Source organism: Ipomoea nil, unplaced genomic scaffold (assembly GCF_001879475.1).
Source record: "Ipomoea nil cultivar Tokyo-kokei standard unplaced genomic scaffold, Asagao_1.1 scaffold2761, whole genome shotgun sequence".
Lineage (NCBI taxonomy): Eukaryota > Viridiplantae > Streptophyta > Magnoliopsida > Solanales > Convolvulaceae > Ipomoea > Ipomoea nil.
In genome coordinates this window covers 587,838-609,051 of record NW_017619189.1, presented here as the reverse complement: position 1 = coordinate 609,051, position 21,214 = coordinate 587,838, and the positions used below count along the sequence as shown (strand labels likewise).

The 21,214-nt window shown below is 36.4% G+C and overlaps 2 protein-coding genes across 2 annotated transcripts; both read left to right on the top strand.

Annotated features, from left to right (window-relative positions):
* The first annotated feature begins 1,887 nt into the window (after positions 1-1,887).
* LOC109157120 (lipid transfer-like protein VAS) lies at positions 1,888-4,910 on the top strand. The gene is made up of 3 exons (XM_019305005.1): positions 1,888-2,294; positions 2,700-2,759; positions 4,644-4,910. The coding sequence occupies exons 1-3, from the start codon at positions 1,982-1,984 to the stop codon at positions 4,724-4,726; spliced, it is 456 nt and encodes a 151-aa protein (XP_019160550.1). The 5' UTR covers positions 1,888-1,981; the 3' UTR covers positions 4,727-4,910.
* A 5,154-nt stretch (positions 4,911-10,064) lies between these two features.
* On the top strand, positions 10,065-10,511 carry LOC109157017. Its single transcript, XM_019304903.1, has one exon. The coding sequence runs from the start codon at positions 10,065-10,067 to the stop codon at positions 10,509-10,511; it is 447 nt and encodes a 148-aa protein (XP_019160448.1).
* The last annotated feature ends 10,703 nt before the right edge of the window (positions 10,512-21,214 follow it).

Below are 21,214 nucleotides of genomic sequence, written 5' to 3'. Positions count from 1 at the left end.
AGAATAGAAAAACGTGTTTTTTATCCATACGGATTTAATTCACTGGTTTAGTAGATCATATTTGAAAGACGAGATCAAGGTTCAAAATTTGAAACAGTAATATGAAGATTATGTTAAAGTGAGCAAATCTTTTATGAACATGAATATTTGATCATGTCTGTTGAACTACTAACTCATATGTGATTTATATCCTCTCACATATTCTCTCATATCAGAGGGTATAATCTTTAGAATTGGGAATTCACTTTTTGGATGAAGAAAAATATATTTGACCAGCTGTTTAATTTGCTAAGATAAACCGATGAAGGCAGAGAAAGTGTGAAGGTGTGAATTGTGCATATCGTAACTTTAGCTTTTATGAGCCCATTGTGTGCTCCCCTGTATTAAATATCGGTTTTCAAATTTGATAGCATACAAATTTTGAATATAATGTTTTCACATGTGGTCTTCCTCCTTAATTGACTACACATTTCTCTTGGCCGCCATTTATTGCTTTGGCGGTTCCTCGTCGTGTATGATCTGGCAAATGGGGACCGCGTTGATTAATTAGCTTACTAAACTAAACGCACCCATGGCCATGCTTTACATGGTATTTGGTTGGAAATGGAGAATTATATAGGAAAGGAATTGTAATTATATGAGAGATGAATTACTGAGAATAAAACAGGAATTTAAATTTCAGTGTTTGGTTTACAAAAATAAAATTATTGGAAATTTCAATTCCAATGTTTGGTATACATGAGAATTGAAAGGGAATAAGTAATATAAAGTTAAAAATGTCCACTGTTGTTATTAGACATTAATTTTAGATTAAAAAAGGAAGGGATAATTTTGACTCATCACTATCTTTTTTTCTTTCTAAAATCTCAAGGGGGACATGAGATTTTAATTCCATGAAAATGGAGGAATTGCAATTCCTTTCAACCAAACAAGAGAATTTTGTGACCTTTAGAATCAGGTGGGAATTAAGTGGGAAGAGAATTTAAATTCTCTTCAACTAAACGCCCGGTTAGTGTTAGCAAAAATTATCAGATTTAACTCTTTAGTAGATAATATTTAAAAGAAAAAAAAAATTAAAGTTTTCTTTTTTAGAGAAAAGATTAAAGTTTAAAATTTGATAATAACAATATGTGAATTGTGTCTAAAGCGTGCAGATTCTTTGTACAGATTTATTGTGTGCAATAACATTTGCCTTTATCTGCTGAGCTATTAAATTATTGTGATTACATCATCTCACGTGCATTTTATTATTTAATCTTTCTTTTTAGAATTAAAATAGGAGGAATATGTCTCGCGAGACTAGTTTAAGTGGTAATCACTTGACTTAAAATTACCACTCTGCAATAGGGTGAGGGTGTGACTCCTATTAAACATATTGGAGCTATGGCTCCCCAGGTTAGAGATTGGTCTTTTTAAGTTGACATAACCATAGGGATAGATGAGAGAGCTAGAATTCCCTAAGACAACAACAGTCTGTGTCAACAACGGTCAAAAAATGACGTCGTTTCGTATAATATTTTTTATTTTTTTTACGCGACTTGTAACAACATTGTTATAACTCATAATGCACATTACTTTAACTTATAAAGTACATTATTTTAACTCATAAAATATATTATCTTACCAAAAAAATGTCATTATTCTGACACATAAAATATATTATTCTAAGTTTTTAACACATAAAATATATTATTCTGTCCGAGGTGGACACGAAATTAGTCTAGCTTTAAAAAAAAAACATACAACCTGTATGTTCAACGTGATGTCAAATCAACCGATTAACAAATAATTATTGATTTTACTTGATTACTAAAAGTCTCAATTAAATTCAATAATTAGTACATAGTGATTAAATTAATACTGAAACGGTTTAAATAGCCATCCATCCAGCCATAATTCTCACAAGCCCGTACAGCTCACAAAGGCGCAGCCCATTCCGATCGAGAAGAGAGAGTCTAGTTTCTTCTACGCTAAGCTTAACATGGCTTCCACCAAAATGCTGGCGACGGCGATCGCGGCGCTAGCGGCGGTGCTAATGTTGACGGCCACCGCCACCGCCCAGTCCACCTCCTGCGCTTCCAACCTCGTCCCCTGCGCTGAGTACCTCAACTCCACCAAACCGCCCGCCTCCTGCTGCGACCCGCTCAAAGAAACCGTGACTAAAGAGCTCAGTTGCCTCTGCAACCTCTATAAGAACCCGGAAGTGTTGAAGTCCCTCGGAGTCAACATCACTCAGGCCCTTGAGCTTCCCAAGCACTGCGGTATAAGCAATGACGTCAGCGCCTGCGACAAAGGTAACGCTAAACACTTACGGAAATTTACTTACTCGCCCAGATTGTTTGTATCTGCCGCTTCGGTTACTTGATTTTTACGATCCCTGGCCCTGTGTGTTTAATTTTACTCGGATTTCTGTGATCCAGGCTTTAAAGTAAATGTTAGGTACACCGAAAGGAGATGATGATCGAAGGAAGATAGGGCTTCCATCGTTTTATGTTTTTTTTTTTTTTTTTTTTTTTTTTTTTTTTTTTTTTTAAATTAACTTAATGCGATAAAGATTTGCTAGATTTTCACATAATTTTGAACTTCTGTTTTCTGATCATGTATATACTAATGGTGATCGCAGTTTTTTTTTCTTTAATTTTTGTTGAATTTAATTGGAATTGAGTTGTTTGCTTACGAAATTGAAATGTCTGGTACAGCTTTGAGTCCAACCGCCGCTACTAATACCACTCCTCCATCAGTGCCGCAGCCGCCTCCAGGTAATTTTCGTTTTCTCTGACTTTTTTGGCTTCCCTTTTTGCCTATACTCCCCAACTTTTACTCCTTACTCTTAAAAATTTTTGGAGTGTGTTTGGTTGATGGGTTTTGCTCAGAGAAGAAATGGGTATGAAAGTGATTGTTATTGTTTGGTTGATAGGTTTTTAGAACACTACTATGAGTTTCGAATACCTTATTAATTAAAAAACACATACCCAAATAAAATAAGGGTTTCATTCCCATATTTCTTCTCAAGCATTACTATTAGTAAATACTTTCACCAAAACTCATTACCATTACAAGTATTTCATACCCATTCCGATTCTGATTCCAATTCCCATGTGTGAACCAAATACACCCTTGATGTAGACAACTTTTCTTGGAACTATACAATGAAAATGTTCTATTCATGTGTGCTATATTAAGGAGTATAATTTGAGAGTGAATTGCAATTTATTCTCTTGACTGTTGATAATGTCTGCCTGCAACTGGGGCTAGATGATATTGACATTTTAACTGACAAGTAATCCTTTTGCCATTAAATGTGTGTTTTTTTTTGTTTTTTGGCTAAGTTAGGATTCAGAGAATTCAGATGAGAACATGTTTTTCAGGTAATAAAATGAGGATTGAGTGATTGACCAAAGGGTTAAAGTTAATTTTATAAATATTGCGAATTTGAAAGTTTGGAATAATTATAAAATTGAATTGTTTTTTTTTTTTTTTAATTTAAACTAAAACCCGCTTGAGACCCGGTCCTCATTTTTTACCCAAGGGATTATGCTCATTTGAACCTACCATTATATATATATATATATATATATATATATATATATATATATATATATATATATATATATATATATATATATATATATATATGAAGTGTAGACATATTATGGTTGACTCAGTCTAGGCCTCTGGGGCGAGTCCAATTGTTCTATCTTGTGGTGCCACGAGAGTTGGCAACATACCTGATATTTTTGACTTGGTGTGATGTTGGAGAAGAAAATGTTTTGTATGTATTGTGTGATGTGGATTGGATGTCTTATTGGCAAAATAAGAATTTGGGTACTATGTATATTATAATAATTGTATAGTGTGTACTTGTGACTTTTCACAAGGAATTGTGTGTTATATGCAGTCTGCAGTCTTCCCTTATTTGCTTAGGATTTACTTTGTTCTGGTTTGATGATTAATCAAATTATTGTTGTTTGGAGGTAGAAGATATTCACCAAATAAAAAACGAAGAAAAAAAAAATCATCAGTAATAACTATGCACCCACTTGTGTGCCAAAATTTTCCAAATTTCCATCTCCATTTTACTGAAAACCGAGAACTTTCCATTTGGAGTCTTCTAAAAAAAAATAGTAAGTAATCAGCTATTGAAAACAGGGTGAACACATAGTATTTGGACTATTTCATGAATCAGAATATTGTACTATTTTACAGTAACACAGTCTCTGCCATGGTTTGGGATACTTGTCTTGCAATTTTGGGGAAGAATTCTAAATTTACTAATGAAAAGAGAATCAGATTTGGTATCATGAATCTAATTCCGAGTCTTAACACATATAGCCTTTTTGAAACAAAATAGACAGCACTCAAAATATTGAATTTCCCTGATTAGGCTAACATTTCAAGCCATGAGGGGTGTATGCTATAATTAGTGTTTAATTCTTGTAGTCTTCTCTGTTATAATTCCAATCCTCTTTTAACTTTGTTCCTTGGTTTGTATGAACTTATTATCCCTTGAAACTCTCCCTAGTTTGTGTTTTCTCCCAACTTCCCAAATGAAATGACCTTATCAAACAAATGGATAATGTGCAACTCTGTAGTATGAAGGCTACATTGCTGATGCCATATTGTTGTGACGCAAAATTTTGCAGCTACACCAAGTGGAGTAAGCAGGTTTGCATGGGCTGAAGTTTCCAGCTTGCTATTGCTCGGGGCGTCTATAATACTGTGGTAGATTCGGAGTTTTTGTGTTTAAACTGTTGCAGGTTTTCATGGAGGTAGTATTTCTGAGCAGCAGTTAGACCTCAGAGTGTTGTTTGCAGAACAGTGCAGTGTTGTACTTGTGAATTCTGATATGAATTTGGCATATATATAGACAGAATATCCTGTGATTGTTGAAATATTCTTTTAGCTGAAAATAAAGCTTATAACTTCAAAAATTTTCCCAATCACTATTTGGAAGTGTCGGAATCGATGAGTTTGGAGTGCATTATGTAGTAAAGAAATGGAATTAATTAACTGGGTCTGGGGGCCTAACTAAGTCCAATTAATTAAGGATGAATGATGTAAAGATAATAATGGTTGAGAGACAAAGGTATCTTGTACTCCTGTATTGTATTGCTTATGTAATAAGAGTACACGAGATGTATTAATGAAGACAAATCGTGTTCTAGATGAGGACAAAGATATTACTAGGGGCTCTCAAGAATCTCTATTTCCCCTGTGTCCCCTTACAGGGAATATGTCATTCTTAAGAACACATTGTTCAAGGGAATATGTCATTCTTAAGAACACATTGTTCATGGGAATAGATATTTTCACCAAACAAAGGAATAAGTCTATTACTAAGAATGATATTTCATTTTAGGCTTATTTCGTGAACCAAACGTGCCATTATAGTTGGCTTCTCTTTGCAACTACTTCACATGATCGGGTGCTTTCTGCTCTGGGTGGGAGGTTAGGGTCCCGTTTGACCGCATTACCCCATTGTTTATCACTACTAGCATTGTTATTGAAGTCCCTCAAAAGCGCCCACGGGTTATTGGAGATTTGGAGGAGTCTCAATAAGTCTTACAGTCCTTCTAGAATATGTCTTTAGCCCTACGATTGGGCCTCACGTAGGCAAAGGAAACTCAAATCATATGTCCGTATGTCCCCTTAACTACGCAATGGATCACCTGAGAAGAATAGCCCATTAGCTCCAAGTTAACGCTGTCCTTATTCCACAACAAGAGTAGTCCGTCTGCTGCAATTTATATCGTGCACCAGGGCGCACAATGCACTGTGCGCTTTGGTGCAAAACGACGTCGTTTTGTTTTGCCCCAAATAACAGGGTTTTTTTTGCCATTAGGATTCTGTTTCTTCCGTTAACGTCTAAAAGAAAAATTACTTGGTCATTATTTGTTTTTCTCCGCGTTATTCATCGTGGCAGTTTCTCTATCGAGCTCATCGTCGCGATTTGATTTCCTATACATGAATGGGGTGATTGCGCTTAGGTGGGAGTGACAGACGAATGCAATGATCCGGTTGAATTGGCAGTTACAAAGGATGCTGCTCCTGGTTTTTTATATTTGATTTTTCGCTTGTTTTATATTTTCGTTGTTGATGCATATGATTTAATTCGTATTGGATGTGCGTATTTTCAATTTAGTTTGATTGTGTTTGTATTGGAGGGGCGTATTTTCAATTTAGTTTCTGGCAATATATGTTTTTTTCAATCTAGTGTTGTTATTATGTGCATTATGGTTATGATTATGTATAATCATAACCATAATGCACATAATAACAACACTAGATTGAAAAACACATATATTGCCAGAAACTAAATTGAAAATACGCCCCTCCAATACAAACACAATCAAACTAGTTTGTATCTACCTCAGTAACAGATGTTCCTTATGTTTAGCGTTATGTGTTTTATGGGTAGAGATTATGTGTATTCTAGTATAAGATTCTGTACATTATGCATTTACATCTATGTACATTATTCTGATATAAGATTATGTACATTAAGATGTTCCTTATAACTCATCATACATGACATATGTTCCTTATGCTGAGGATTATGTGTATTATGAGTAGAGATTATGTGTATTCTGGTATAGGATTTTGTGCATTCATCTTAGGGGTACTTAAACTTTATGTGATTTGCAGCTGATCAGAATTTGGTAGGGATGTCAGTGAGTTTGGTTGATGAAGCATATGACATGTATAATGAGTATGCTTTTAATTAGATTAGGTTTTAGTGTGAGGAAGGGTAAGCAAAGATATAGTAGTGCTACAAAAACATTGAAGACGAAGACGTTTCATTGCTTGAAGGCTGGATTTAAAAGGAATTTAGGAAAGGGTTGTTATTCTAAAGTTGATGGTCGAACAGGTTGCCCTGCACTTGTTCAATTTGATGTAGATGGGAATGGGACGTGAACTGCTTCAAAGCATGAGAAGTTGCGTAATCATTATTTGGTTCCACCGAGCAAGAGTTACCTTCTACGGTCACATAGAATGGTGTATAGGAATCATCTTTCTTATCTAAAGGATTTGAAGGAGAGTGATGTTTCTATGGCAGATGGTATAAGGTTTATTAAAACACAATCGCAGGGATTACCACTTGTTGGTTTTACAAGTAGGGATGCAAACAACTCTTTATGTACTGATGCATTGAACAAATTGGATGTGACTGACTCAAACACATTAATTGAAATATTTAGATGAAGGCAGTCAAGTGAAAATGATTTTTACTTTGATTTTGAAGTTGATTGTGAGGTAAGATTGTCTAGTTTTTTTTGGAGGGATGGACAAATGAGGCGAGATTATGAATTGTTTGGAGATTTGTTAGTTCATGATACAACATATCGTACTAACAAATATGATATGATTTGTGGTCCGTTTGTTGGCATGAATCACCATTGCATGAATGTCATGTTTGGATGCGAGTTTTTGATGAATGAGAAGATTGAGTCGTTTGTATGGTTGTTTAACTCATTTTTGAGATCTATGGATTACAAAAGGCCACAAAGTATAATGACTGATCAATGCGCTGCTATGACTTCTGCTATTGTTCAAGTTTTTCCAAGTTCACGGCATCGGTTATGTATATGGCACATTGGTGAGAATTCAAAGAAGCATATTAAAGGATTAAGAAATCAAAATTGTTTTTTTAGATATATTCAATTGCTTGCTGAAATGTACTGATACAGAGGCAGAGTTTGAGTTTTACTGGACACTCTGTTGCCATAATTTGTGCCATTGCCATTTGCAATGGCACACATTATTTTTTGTTTTATTGTTAATAATTGTGATTTTATTTTCTATAAATAGCACATTCATAATTTTTTAACACTTTTCATTCTACTCCCAATTTCTATATTTCTCTCAATTTGCATACAACAATGGAAGGAAACAATTCAAATAATCAAAATTCCCACTCTTCTTCTCAATGCATGCAACTCTTCTTCTTCCCAACCATCCACACAAAATTTTGGTTACACACCAAATTGTCAATTTTTTCCACAAGTCCAAAATTCTCAAATTCCACCCAATTTTCAATTTCCACAATTTGCACAAGCTTCGCAATTTCCATTCAACTTTCAAAGTAGCTAAATTCCGGGCAACATAGAAACTGTCCAATTTCCCGGCAACATGTAATTTTCTCAATTTGCATCATTTTCTACACAACCCGAGAATGATGTAACGATAATTCTATCACCGACAAGCACAAGAAGTAGTCGTCGATAACCATGGAGCATTGAAGATGACAAGATGTTGGCACGCGCTTACTACACAATTGGACAATATGGCAATGAACAAAGTGGTCCAACATTTTGGAAGCGTATTGAAAAATATTACAATGACAATCACCCCAATGGTGGGCCAAGAAGAAATGTCGAAAGGTTAAAGTCCCATTGGATTCTAATTAAGAGATTAACCATGGACTTTCACCACATTTATTGTAAGTTATGAGCAATGCATATTAGTGGTGCTAGCGATACGGATATTATAGTTCGTGCAACGGAAGAGTACATGCAAAAGCATAACCGAGACAAGTTTGGTTACGAACATGTATGGGGTATTTGCAAAGACCTTCCAAGTTGGCAACTATCGGTTATTGCTACTCAACTCTCATTGAGCAGATCATCCAATAATCAAACATCAAGCGGGAGTGCAGAAGGCAGTGAAAGTGGTAGTGAAGAAGTTTATCCTCGACCAATGGGGAAAAAAACAGCGAAGCGAAAGGCTAAAGAACACTACATCGACACCGTAGATGAAGATGATCTAAGTAGAGCGTTATAAAAATAAGCACAAATGTTTGAAAATTTTTACAAAAGTAAGGAGCACCAAATTCGGCTACATGAATATCATATATTGGTACAAAACACATTGGGGATGACGGAGGAGCAACTTGCAGTGCACATGGAAGCGATCAATGGAATTATGCAATGTAGGCAAAATGCAACTCCACCATAGATTTTTATTAATTTTGTTTTAAATGTAGTAGGTTCACTACAAAAAAAAAAAAAAAAACGAAAATAGTGACGGACCGTTTCCGTCGCTAAATAAGAAATCGTCGCTAAAATATTAAAAAATTTTGTTTGAAACTTTAGTGACGGACGTATAAATCCGTTGCTAGACTATTAGAAAAAAAATCGTGCTATATATCTCTAGCGACGGACGTATGAATCTGTCGCTAGACTGTTAGAAAAAAAATCACACTATATAAATCTAGCGACGGGGGATCATCAAATTCGTCGCTAAAATGTAACATGAACATATTTCACTTGAAAATTTAGCGACGGATATATAAATCCGTCGCTAATCTGTAACAATTAAAATAATAAAATTAGTCCGCGAAAAATCCGTCGCAAATTTGTCTTTAATTTTTGCGCAAAAATTTACCGCTAAAATTAGCTACGTATTTAATGACGGAAATATTCCGTCGCAATATCCATAGCAAATCCGTCGCTAGATATCCATTTAACAAAAAAGTGAAAATTTGTCTCTATTCCGTCGTTATATTAGCAATGGAATATTTCTGTCGTTATTTTCGCGTTTTTTTTTTTTTTTTTTTTTTTTTTGTAGTGGTTATTGAATTAAAATTTCCGTATTTGTAGTTTTAAATTCTTGTCATTTTAATTATTGTAATGTAGTTTTAATTTTAATGTAGTTTCCGTATTGCTAATTGTATTTGTAGTTTTAATTTTAATGTTATTTATTGTAGTTTTATTTTTAATGTTAAAATGTTAATATTAATGTTAATTTGAGTTATTATTAATTTTAATGTTAATTATTGTAGTTTTAATTTTAAACAATGAAAGAATGAGATTCAACGTTACTAGTGGACAGCAACTATCCGTTGATCTCATTCTTTCTTTGTTTAAAGGTTGCAGCAACTATGTTGCCAGTGGACAACAACTATCCGTTGCTGCAACGGATAGTTGCTGCAACGTCAGCATAGTTTTTTTTTGTTTTTTGTTTTTTTTGTTTTTTAAGTTTGCCTATATATATATGTGTGTATATGTTAGCCTACTTCTTCACATAAATATCTCTCTCATATTACTTAAATTCTTACTACCAAAATGTCATCACTCCCTCCTAATTGGAATAGCATGGATGATGCTATTGATGATGAAATTACAGAACAATTGATGGCAAATATGTTATGGTTGAGTAAAATGCTAGTTGATAAACGTCAAAGTTCTTCCCAACCGAGAAAGAAAAGAAGATATATCCATAGGGATCATGAGTCAGGCCACAATTGTTTAGTCGCGGATTACTTCTCCGATGATCCCGTGTTTCTTGAAGACATCTTTCGTCGACGTTTTCGAATGAGGAAAGAATTATTTTTACGCATAGTCAATGCATTGCAAAGTCGTTACGAATATTCTCAACAAAGACAAAGCGCTGCTAATGTGTTGGGTTTATCACCGCTACAAAAAATCACCACAGCCATTCGACAATTGGCATATGGTGCACCATCGGACGCAATGGATGAGTATCTACACATGGATGAAACAACGCCGTAGAATGCTTATTTAACTTCGATGTGTCATTGATGTTTTTAGAGGTTAATACTTGAAAAGACCAAATGCAGAAGACATTGCTGGATTGCTTCACATGCATGAACAAAAACACGCCTTCCAGGGGATGTTAGGGAGTCTTGATTGCATGCATTGGGAGTGGCGAAATTGTCCAGTAGCATGGAAATGTCAATTTACACGAGGTGATCATGGAGTTCCAACCATTATGCTAGAAGCGGTCGCATCAACAGACTTATGGATATGGCATGCATTCTTCGGCGTCGCAGGGGCTATGAATGATACAATGTATTAAATCAATTGCCTTTATTCAATGATGTCTTGCAGGGATTTTCACCGGAGGTTAATTTTATTGCAAATGGTACAGAGTACAAAAGAGGTTACTATCTGACAGACGGTATCTACCCACAATGGTCGATGTTCGTGAAGAGTTTTCCATGTCCAGCATATCCCAAAAGAATATTGTTTTCACAAAAACAAGCAAGAGGCAGCAAGAAAAGATGTTGAGTGGGCTTTTGGCGTGTAACAAGCTCGATGGGCAATGGTTAGAGGTCCTGGAATATTTTGGTATTGGGAAAACTTGAGAGAAATAAAGTATACTTGCATTATTTTACACAACATGATTGTTGAGGATGAACGTGACAACGTAAGTAGTTAGGTGGACGACGAAAATGTAAGAGCGGCACAAACATCACAAGGCTCAACCGAAGAGTTTCAACGATATTCACAATGAAATTACGAGTTACATGACTCGCAATTGCATCATCAACTTTGCGCAGATTTGGTTGAGCATATATGGAACAACAACGGCAATTAATTTAACCGCTTTGTATTTTAATTTTTTATGCGTTTGAATTTATTTTTAAGCGCTTTGTAGTTTAATCTTTAAGCAATTAGTTGTTTAATTTTCATTTTATAATTATCGTATTAATTAATTAGGCTTACTATGTTTATTTTAATTATAAGTTCGGAAATGAAAGCTTGCAATTTTTACGTATGTTCATTTACGTATGCAATTCATTTATGTTTATTATAAAATTATAAATTTATAAATTAAATAAATAAAGAAATACTCCCTCTATCCCGAAATGCTTGTCTTACTTTGTTTTGCCACGCATTTTAAAGCAAGTAGACTCTCTTTCCTGGCTTTCCATTTATGCCCTTCCCTAGTCCTCTGTAGCAGTTTGAATAGTTTGCTAGAGTACATTTCTTCTTCATTTTTCTCCATCTCATTTTAGAACTTTTCAACGAATACTCCATAACTTCTATGTATTCTATTCTTCTTTAATACACCCAATAATCATTAAAAAAAAATACACAAACTTGTTTCTTCTAAAAATAATCGGATCTACATTTGAGTATAAGAATGATAAAAAGACCAGAGAAAAAAATTATAGAGTAGTGATGTTTATAGATTTGAAAGATATAAATTAAAGGATTACAACCATCAATGAGTTGAAGATCCTTTTTGCAAAATGGAAATGAAGAGAACTGAAGGTTTCGAGTCGCTGCTGAGGAAGAGAGTAAAGCCAGATCAGAGCTAAGCCTTCCGCCGCGGCAGCGTTATTTCCACTGTCTATTCTCTGGAGATTAGATAGCTTGTTCTATCTCCAACGCCAAGTTCATCTATGCTTTCGTGCTGCACAGAGTATCTGTTTCCGCTAGTAGGAGCTACACGGTGGCGGAGTCTGTTTCCGGCGAAGCTAGGAGGAGCAACGCCATGCTTAAGAAAGGAGGAGATGAATCGGGAAGAGCGCAACCACCTCATAGATTCCAGATCCCATTACCGGAATCCACTAATATGATGTTTAGCTATCTAGCAGCCCTGCCCAGACATATACTGGTTCTAGGAACAAATAGAGGAATTAATTTGTGTTTCTTTTTCATTAAAAAAAAAAAAAAAGAAGAGAGAACTAAAGAGAACTGGAAAAAAAAAAAAAGAGAAATGAAGAAAACTGGGAAATACAATATGTTCAAAGTGGAAATGAAGAAACCCAGAATGAGAAATGTAGAGATATATTCTTCAGATGAAACCAGGATGAGTAATGTAGAGATATGTTCTTCATTTTTTTTTAATTAGGCACGACTTTTGAGGATATTTGAGTGGATGAGAGTTGTTTGCCTTAATGTGTATCAGTGTAGTTGTAATTTAAGTTCAAAGGGTAAAATAGAAAAAATAGAAATGTAATTATGTTCATTTTTGGAAATTGGACAATATTTTGGGACGGATGAAAAAAGAAAGGAAGACAGATAAAATGAGACGGAGGGAGTAATTAAAATATGGAGATAAAATGGTGCATCCAGAAAAGGTTGTGAAAAAAAAACTTAAAACTAATGAGAAGAAGAGATTTTGTGATTGAGTGAGATAGTGGATGATGGGGCCCACAAAAATCTGGGGAAAAATCCCTAACTATTGAAGATGCCCTTATGAATTTCACTATCATCCCTCTTACTACATTCAACTATATAATTTATTTTTTATTTTTGGCAGTCAAATGTTGTTTAATTCAGACAGTATGTTTGGAGTTAATGCCATTTTTGGTCCTAGACTTATTGGGGCATTAACACTTTTCATCCTTCATAATAAAAATTGCCATTTAGTAGCCACTGTTATTGATCGTTGGACACTTTTGATCCTCCGTCAGTCAATCCGTCTCTTGACCGTCTAATTGAAGGGCAAATCTGTCTTTTTATCTGACTTTTGAAGTGATATGCTACTGAGACAGCTTTCCATCTATTTTTTATTTAGTCCAAATATTGAATAATCATGTGATCGAATTCATCATCTAAGAACAAGACATTTTGCTAGAAAGTATTCTTCTTAGGTTCAGTAAATTGTGATTAGCTATATATATATTAGGGAAGATATGTGTGAATGTCAAATGAGAAGGGGCTCACAGCGAGAAGAAATGACAGCAAGCACACTGGATCTCCGCCAACAGGGCTGAACCCAGAAATCCGAAATCGAAACGGATGTCAACTGTGAGACACCCTGGGCAGCCTATCCTCCACAAAATTCATGTCCGTCAAGTACAAATCCTCCTCGTCTTCCACAACATCATACGACGCCGTGCGGAGCGACTTCTCGACGCCGATGGATACGGACTTGACGATTCGCAATTCGGAAAGGAGTCGGCGGAAGATCTGTTTGAAGGGAGTGACAGAGGAGTGGGTGAGGGGGGGAGCGGTACTTGGCGTAGCGGTCTTGTTCTCGGTAGCCGCTTATGTAAGTAAACATGATAACATGCACTTTTTTTTAAACAACACATTATATAACAAACAACAATTTCTTTGACAGATGCTACTAGACAAATTGGAATTGAGGGCAGTACCTATTGATATGAGTGGTGCACAGATTGTAAGTATAAAATATATGTACCCTAAGTATGTTGATGTTTCTTAGACTTGTTTTTTATGTGTATTCAGATAGTCGTTTATGTGTATTATATTATAAAATTCTGTACACTTTGAAATTCAAACCCATATGTAACACTGCACTTTTCTTAACTCTAATTCACAAATACTTAACTTCAAAAGATAGACTAAACAAGATTAAGATAGGATTAATACCTTAAAAACCATCCCAAAAGGGTGTCACCCCACACGGTGACTGCACATGCTAAGATAGGTACTATCTAGAGTCAAACTCAACCAAAAACTACAAAGTATCTAAACATAAGAGTTTTAAACAACCACAACTAGAACAAAGTCTAAACTAGCGTCTAACATCTCAAAGCTACGCGCTAATATATCTCGAGCGCGCTCAAACACTTGGCCCACCTGAAAGAGGTTAACAAAACAAGCAAGTAAAAAACAACCCGTTAGCACGAATGCTAAGTATAACGCCACTCAACCCTGTAAAGTACTATAGATATAGATTTGAAAATCATTTGACAAATACTCCTAAGCTCAAGTACTTTCAATCACTTAACAACAACTCAAATCATACTCAACAATAGTTCTATATGCTTGCATCCTAATCAACAAATAGGCATGCTTCCTCAAGTACTCAATTTAACATAAATCTCATGCTTTAAATAGATATTTCAAATCATAGCTCAATACTAAAACTTATGCTCAAACTGATAGATAAAGAGAAACTAAGTAACTCAACAAGCAATCTCATGCTAACGACAGATAGCCAACTATAGTCAATTAAGCTTTACTCATAGTCACACTAATAGATAAAGAAATAAATGATATTAACAATTAAGCTCATGCTCTCATGCCAACTCTTAAACAACAATAAAGCTTCACTTCTCAAAACGTGCTAAAAGCAACTCATGCTAAGTCATAATCAACAATAAAGTGCTATACATCTCATCATTCTTTAATGCTCAACATGCAAAACATGTAAATCATGCAACAAGATAATCATGCTGCTTTATATATATATATATATATATATATATATATATATATATATATATATATATATATATATTGATGGAGATATGGGACCCTAGGGGGTCCATTTTATTGGGAAAGTATTGGCCCAAGTGGGGGTGGTGAAAGAAGGAGGTTGACCCAAGTCTTGTTGGGCTAGGAAGACAAGCACACATGGTGGGCCGGGGTGAAGAGCATTGACTGGAAGGGGGGGAGGTAGGTATGGCGTGAGGGGGGAGGTAGGTGCGGGGGGTAGGTACGACGTGAGGGGGGAGGTAGGTATGGCGTGAGGGGGGAGGGAGGTAGGTACGGCATGAGGGGGGGGGGAGGTAGGTACGGCGTGAAGGGGGAGGAGGTAGGTGCGGGAGGTAGGTACGGCGTGAGCGGGGAGGTAGGGGGAGGTAGGTACGGCATGAAGGGGGGGGGGGGGGGGAGGTATGTACGGCGTGAGGTGGGAGGTAGGTATGGCGCGAGGGGTGGAGGTAGGTGCGGCGTGCATGGTGGAGGATGTTAGTCAGCGTGCGCGGTGTGGATGCGGAAGTCGCGGGGATAGCGGCGACGTGACATGCATAGCGACAAACAAGCTGAGTGTGGGAGGAACAACGTGGGACACTCGGACGCCAGAGGAGGAGGGGGGCTTGCTATAAATAGGGGCCCTGGATTTTTGGCTAAGGGCAACTCAAACACGACAGGCACCCTGGTGTAGTGGTTTCTAGTCTATACTCTCAACCCAGCTATCTGGGTTCGATTCGTATCGGCATCATATTTAGCTATAGCCCACCCTGTGGGCCTTACTCTTTGTATTTGGTCTGCCATTCTGGGCCTGTACCTCGGGCTTTGTACACATTATTTTGGGCCTAGCGTCCCGGGTAATAAAGTCATTACTTTCCTATACCCGGTCCCAATAAAACCATCATATATATATATCACTCTTAAGTAAAAATAAATACTTTTTCTGTGGAGGTTTCTGTTGAGCCTCTTAACTCGCTTTCTTTATTTCTTTCTTACTTTCTGTCAATGTTGCAAACAATGTTAAGCGCCCCCTAGGCGCCAAGGGGGCGCCTAGCGTCTAGGGCACGTAGGCGCCGATTTTTTATTTTTATTTATTATTATTTTTTTAATTAAAAATAAAATTAAAAATTTTCAAAATTTAGTAATAAAACATATGGTTTCCATAGTTATTTCTTAGAAACTATTTACGAAAGTGGTTGTAAAATTGTTCAAAAGATTGTTTAAGCCATCTAAATACATTAAAAAAAAACCTAAAATTAAGAGCTAAAGAAGCATTTTTTTGAGAAATTAGTGGACCAAACCGCCTTTGGCAGTTTGTCCAAATCGGACAACCGAGTCAAAAGTTATGCCTTTCTGAACTTTTCCCACATTTTCAACAAAAAAAAAAAAAAAAAAAAAAACCCCGAACCGGCCGGCTGCGGAGGAGGCCGCCTAGACCATTCCTCGCGGCGGCCTCCCACCGCCTAGCGCCTAGGTGCCGATTACGCAATTTTTGCAACACTGCTTTCTGTTGTGTCACATTGATTCGCTTTCTTTCTTTCTTTCTTTCTTTCTTTCTTACTTTCTGTTGAGTCACATTGACTCGCTTTTCTCTTCTTTCTCAATCTCTCATATTTCTCGTTTCTCTTCTTGTGCGAGGCAGGTACTCCGCCGTTGCGAAGCCCTAGCGTACGATTGTGACAACCCAAAATTTATTTTATAAATCCAGTTTTAAGAAAATCCGAAATAGCCAATTTTCATTCCATAAAAAATTTTTGCGATGTAATCGGTGTTGAATAAATTATTCTGAGCCACTTTAAATTAAATTCAACACCAAGACTTGATTTAATTCCAACATCCTAAAATTTCGGGTACATTGCGTGCCAAGTTTTGAACTGAGAAATCTATCGGAGTGAAACCGAGAGAATTCTGAGAGGCTTAAACCAAGTGTTCATCTTGAAATCATTTTGGGAAAATTCCCTTTTCAACCCCAAACTATTTAAAATAGCAATTCTAGCCTTGGTTCATGGAGCATGGTGGACCACTCTACTCCAAAACTTGTCTGATAACATCTTTTAGCCAAACCTTTTTACACTTTTGCCATCCACCAATCATAGGAGATCATCCTAGGGTTTTGTGCTACTATATATTGAGCCATTATTAGACTTTGCCTCTTGTTTCCACCTTGGTCTCCCTCTCCTGCAAGAGCACCAAGCCTTTCACAGTAAGCTTCCATCTTCCATTTCCATCCATTCATTTACTTTTAGTTTCATCCCTTCTCTGAGGTTCTAGGTTTAAGTTAGTTTTGTAGTTTGTTTGGGATGTTTATGAGGTGAAGGAGGTTGTAGCTAGCTAAGGAAGAAGGTGGAATCCAAGATAGAAGAAGAGAAAGCTTCAAAGGTATAACCTATGGACTCCCAAAGCTATTTTCAAGACTCTGTGAAGTCTTTTGATGAGTAGAAATGCTAGATATTTGAAGTATTTGAGCTAATAAGTTATCTATTATTTGTTTATGATGTGTTGTTGATGATTTGGGATGAGTTAGAAATGCCTGAGTTATTTTGCAGATGAGAAGAAGGCATCAGGTGCACAGACAGTGTGCACCAGTAGGCTTAACGGCTAGGGGTGTGCATCGGACGGTTCGGGCGGGTTCGGGTAGGGGGAATGGGAATCTGTTCGGTTCTCGGATTACCGATATTGAATCCTATCCGTGTAATTTCTAAGTACAAACTTTTCGGATATGTAAATCTCGGATATCGGGCGGTTTTCCTCGGATTACGGGCTAAATCGGATATGAAATAAAAATTAATAAAAACAACAAATTAACTACTGAATGAGTAAATCAACACTAAATAACTAAATAAGTTGTAACTTGTTAACTTCTAAGTAGTTAACAATTTACAACTTCAAAATTACAAGTTCACAAATCACAAGTACAAACTAACTTGTTACAAGTTAATGAAGCTAACAACTTTACAGCTTTGTACTTACAAGTTACAATTCAAAAACAGTTTATAGATTCAATTTCTCCAAAAAAAAGCTGTTAAAAGTGTTAAGGCACCATTCAAAAACCAAATGCTGCAACATCCAACAGCAATCACTCCAACCAGCAACTCAGGCATCATCAGCATTCCTCATCTTCCTGCTTAAGTTGCAAATTTAAATAGCAAATAACAAAAACAAAAAAAAAATGGAAAGAATAACAGTTTAATATTATTTGCTAAAAAATCCAAAATAGGCTCAGATTGCTGTTGTTTCATATCTTTAAGATTTGAGGGAAATTGCTTCTAAAGTTTTGGAACTAAATCCAAATCTTGAGCAACATACCAACCACAAGTCCTTTGATTCAGACAAAGGTGGAAGCATCATCATAACCCATACTACTACACATACCTGTAACCTGATGTTCAAATGTTCAATCAAGTGGAACTGTGGATAGGGGCTGAGGCACTAAAATGCAATTACATAATTGAATTCATAAGCTATAAATAAAAACAGAATGGTAATCTAATTTTCTAAGAGAACAGAATAAGTGAATAACAACTAAATATAAAGCTGAGAGCAGAATGAATGAACATTACTACAATGGTTGGTAGGGAAGTTCCAGCAGTCCTAATTCCAGTTGGCAACTCTGCAAAAAAAAAAAAACACGTTAATTATCATACAAATAATGAAATAAATACACAATAATGAAAGTATTTAAGTAAACTACTATTACCTTTCTCAAGCCTTTCACAATCATCAATATTTTCTTCAATTTGAATAGGTTGATTTGGTAATCTCAACCAATCCTGTGTACAAATTAAAGCTTCCACAATCTTAGGAGTTAAGGAACTCCTAAATGGATCCAACACTCTGCCACTGGTTGAAAAAGCACTTTCAGAAGCCACAGTGGATATTGGAACTGCAAGAATATCCCTTGCCATTTTAGAGAGAATTGACAGTCTTTCAGAGTTCACCTTCCACCATTTGAGGATATCAAAATCAACCTTATCTTCCACAATGGCCTCACTCAAATATATTTGCAGGTCAGTCTGTTTTAGGCTTCCACCACTCTCCATCCTTTGCCTTTTCAATTGAGATTTCAGCTTACCTTGTGGCCTACCAACAGTTACAGCACTAGGCTGCACACTCACAGAGACAGTTTGAGAAGGTTGGCCAACAGCAGCTGGTTCAGGGTTCACATCCACAGAGTAAGTGGCAGCATAATCATTGTACAGCTCAAGAAGTGCAGGTTGGATCTTCTCAAAACAGGATTTTCCTTTTTCATCACCATATAGTTGAGTTAACTGGCAGGCATGTACTCAACCTTATCTCTAGGATCCAAAATAGTGCCAAAGAAGATCACACAGTTCATTTTTTCAGGGTCCCCCCAATATTTCAAAAACTTAGTTTTCATTTGGGTGCCCATTACCTGTAAATAAACAAATAAATAACATTAGTTAATAATTTAATATACACATTTGTTAAACATTAAACATTTTATTTAAGGGATGTAATTTACCTTTTCAGGACCAGCTTCATCACAAGTCATGTCATCTAACATGCAACTAAGATCAGAGATCTCACTGAAGAAAGTGTTAAATGTAACATATAAAGAACCAGAGATTCTCACAGTCATGTCATAGAAAGTTTTTAGCAGAGTTACCAAACTTTTCACATTAAACCAATCCATAAAAGTAGGCACAGAGGCACCCAGGTCATCAGAAAATGAGGGATCATTTCCCAGATAGGCATCAAAGACTGCCTGGTACTGGATTGCAGTGTTCAACATCATATATGTGCTATTCCATCTTGTAGGAACATCCAACTGCAAAGCTGATTTGGCTTCCACCACAATAAGTTCAGCAAGATCTCTAAATTTTTTTAGCCTTGCAGGGGAGTTCCTAACCCATCTAACTGCTTCCCTAACCCTCTTAACTGAAGTATCAGCAAACTTCAACCCATCTTGCACCACCAGATTCAGAATGTGGGCTATACACCTCATGTGCATGTACTTAGACCTTACAGAAGTGGTACCCCAAGACATCAACTTACTCTTAAAAAATCCCATGGCAGTATCATTGGAAGAGGCATTGTCAACTGTGACAGTAAAAACATTCTTAATACCCCACTCAACCAGATAAGTCTCCAAGGCCTTGGCTATATACTCTTCCCTATGAGATGAAACAGGGACAAAGGCTATGATATTTTTGTTCAGCTTCCCCTGATCATCAATGAAATGTGCAGTAATGCACATGTAGTTTATCCTCTGTATAGAGGTCCATGTGTCAGTGGTTAAGCTCACTCTTTGGGAGCAACCCTTAAAGATTTGTTTAAGGACTGATCTCTCATCTAGGTATCTTTGGAAAATATCCATTGAAACTGTCCACCTAGAAGGAATTTGGAACCTTGGGCAGGCAACTAGAATAAATCTCCTAAATCCTATCCCATCAACAAACCTAAAGGGCAACTCATCTATTATAATCATCTCACACAAAGCCCTCCTAATGGCTTCCTGATTAAACACCCATGTGCCTAATTCCCCCATTACCCCTTCAGAACCCCCTGGTGCAGAGGATGAGACAGCATTGAAAGTCAGAAGTGACTGCCTTGTATCCTTCGAGTGAGGATTTTTAAGACAGGCCTTCATATGATTTCTTAAAGATGAAGTGCCATGTTTTTTTGGCTCAGCACAAAAGATCTTAGCACAATAATTGCACCTCCCCTCAATCACATTATGCTCTTCATCATATATCTTTACAAAGTGCTCCCACACCCTGGATCTGGACTCAACCTCTTTTCTCTTTTTCTTTGGAACTACAGGAGTCACCTGAGGCTGCTGAGGTATCTCAGTGCCTTGGGGTTGTCCTTGTCCCTCTTGAGTTGAAGGTTGGGGTCCAGAACTAGGTTGACTGATGCTCTCCATCTAAAAAGATGGGCATCAACATTCAGATTTCAAACAATTTTTTGTCATACAGATTAACAGACCAAGCATTCAAGCATTGAAAGAAATCCAGATTCAGACACTTCTTTGTGTCATCATCTATCAAGATTTCATATATAACTATATAACATTACATTTACATATTTACATTATGCACAAACAGTTGAGAACATTTAAGGGTCATACATCCATAAACAAATTCACAAACAAATCCAGATTCAGACACTTCTTCCAGTTCATCACTATCTGGATTTCAGTTAAGGGCTTCCACCTTTCACATTTAAGCCTTTAACTGTTTAAGGGCCATCAGAATTCAGATTCCAGCAAAATACATCAGCATATATCACATAAATCACAAATATAGAACTAGGGTTTGGGATTAAAACAG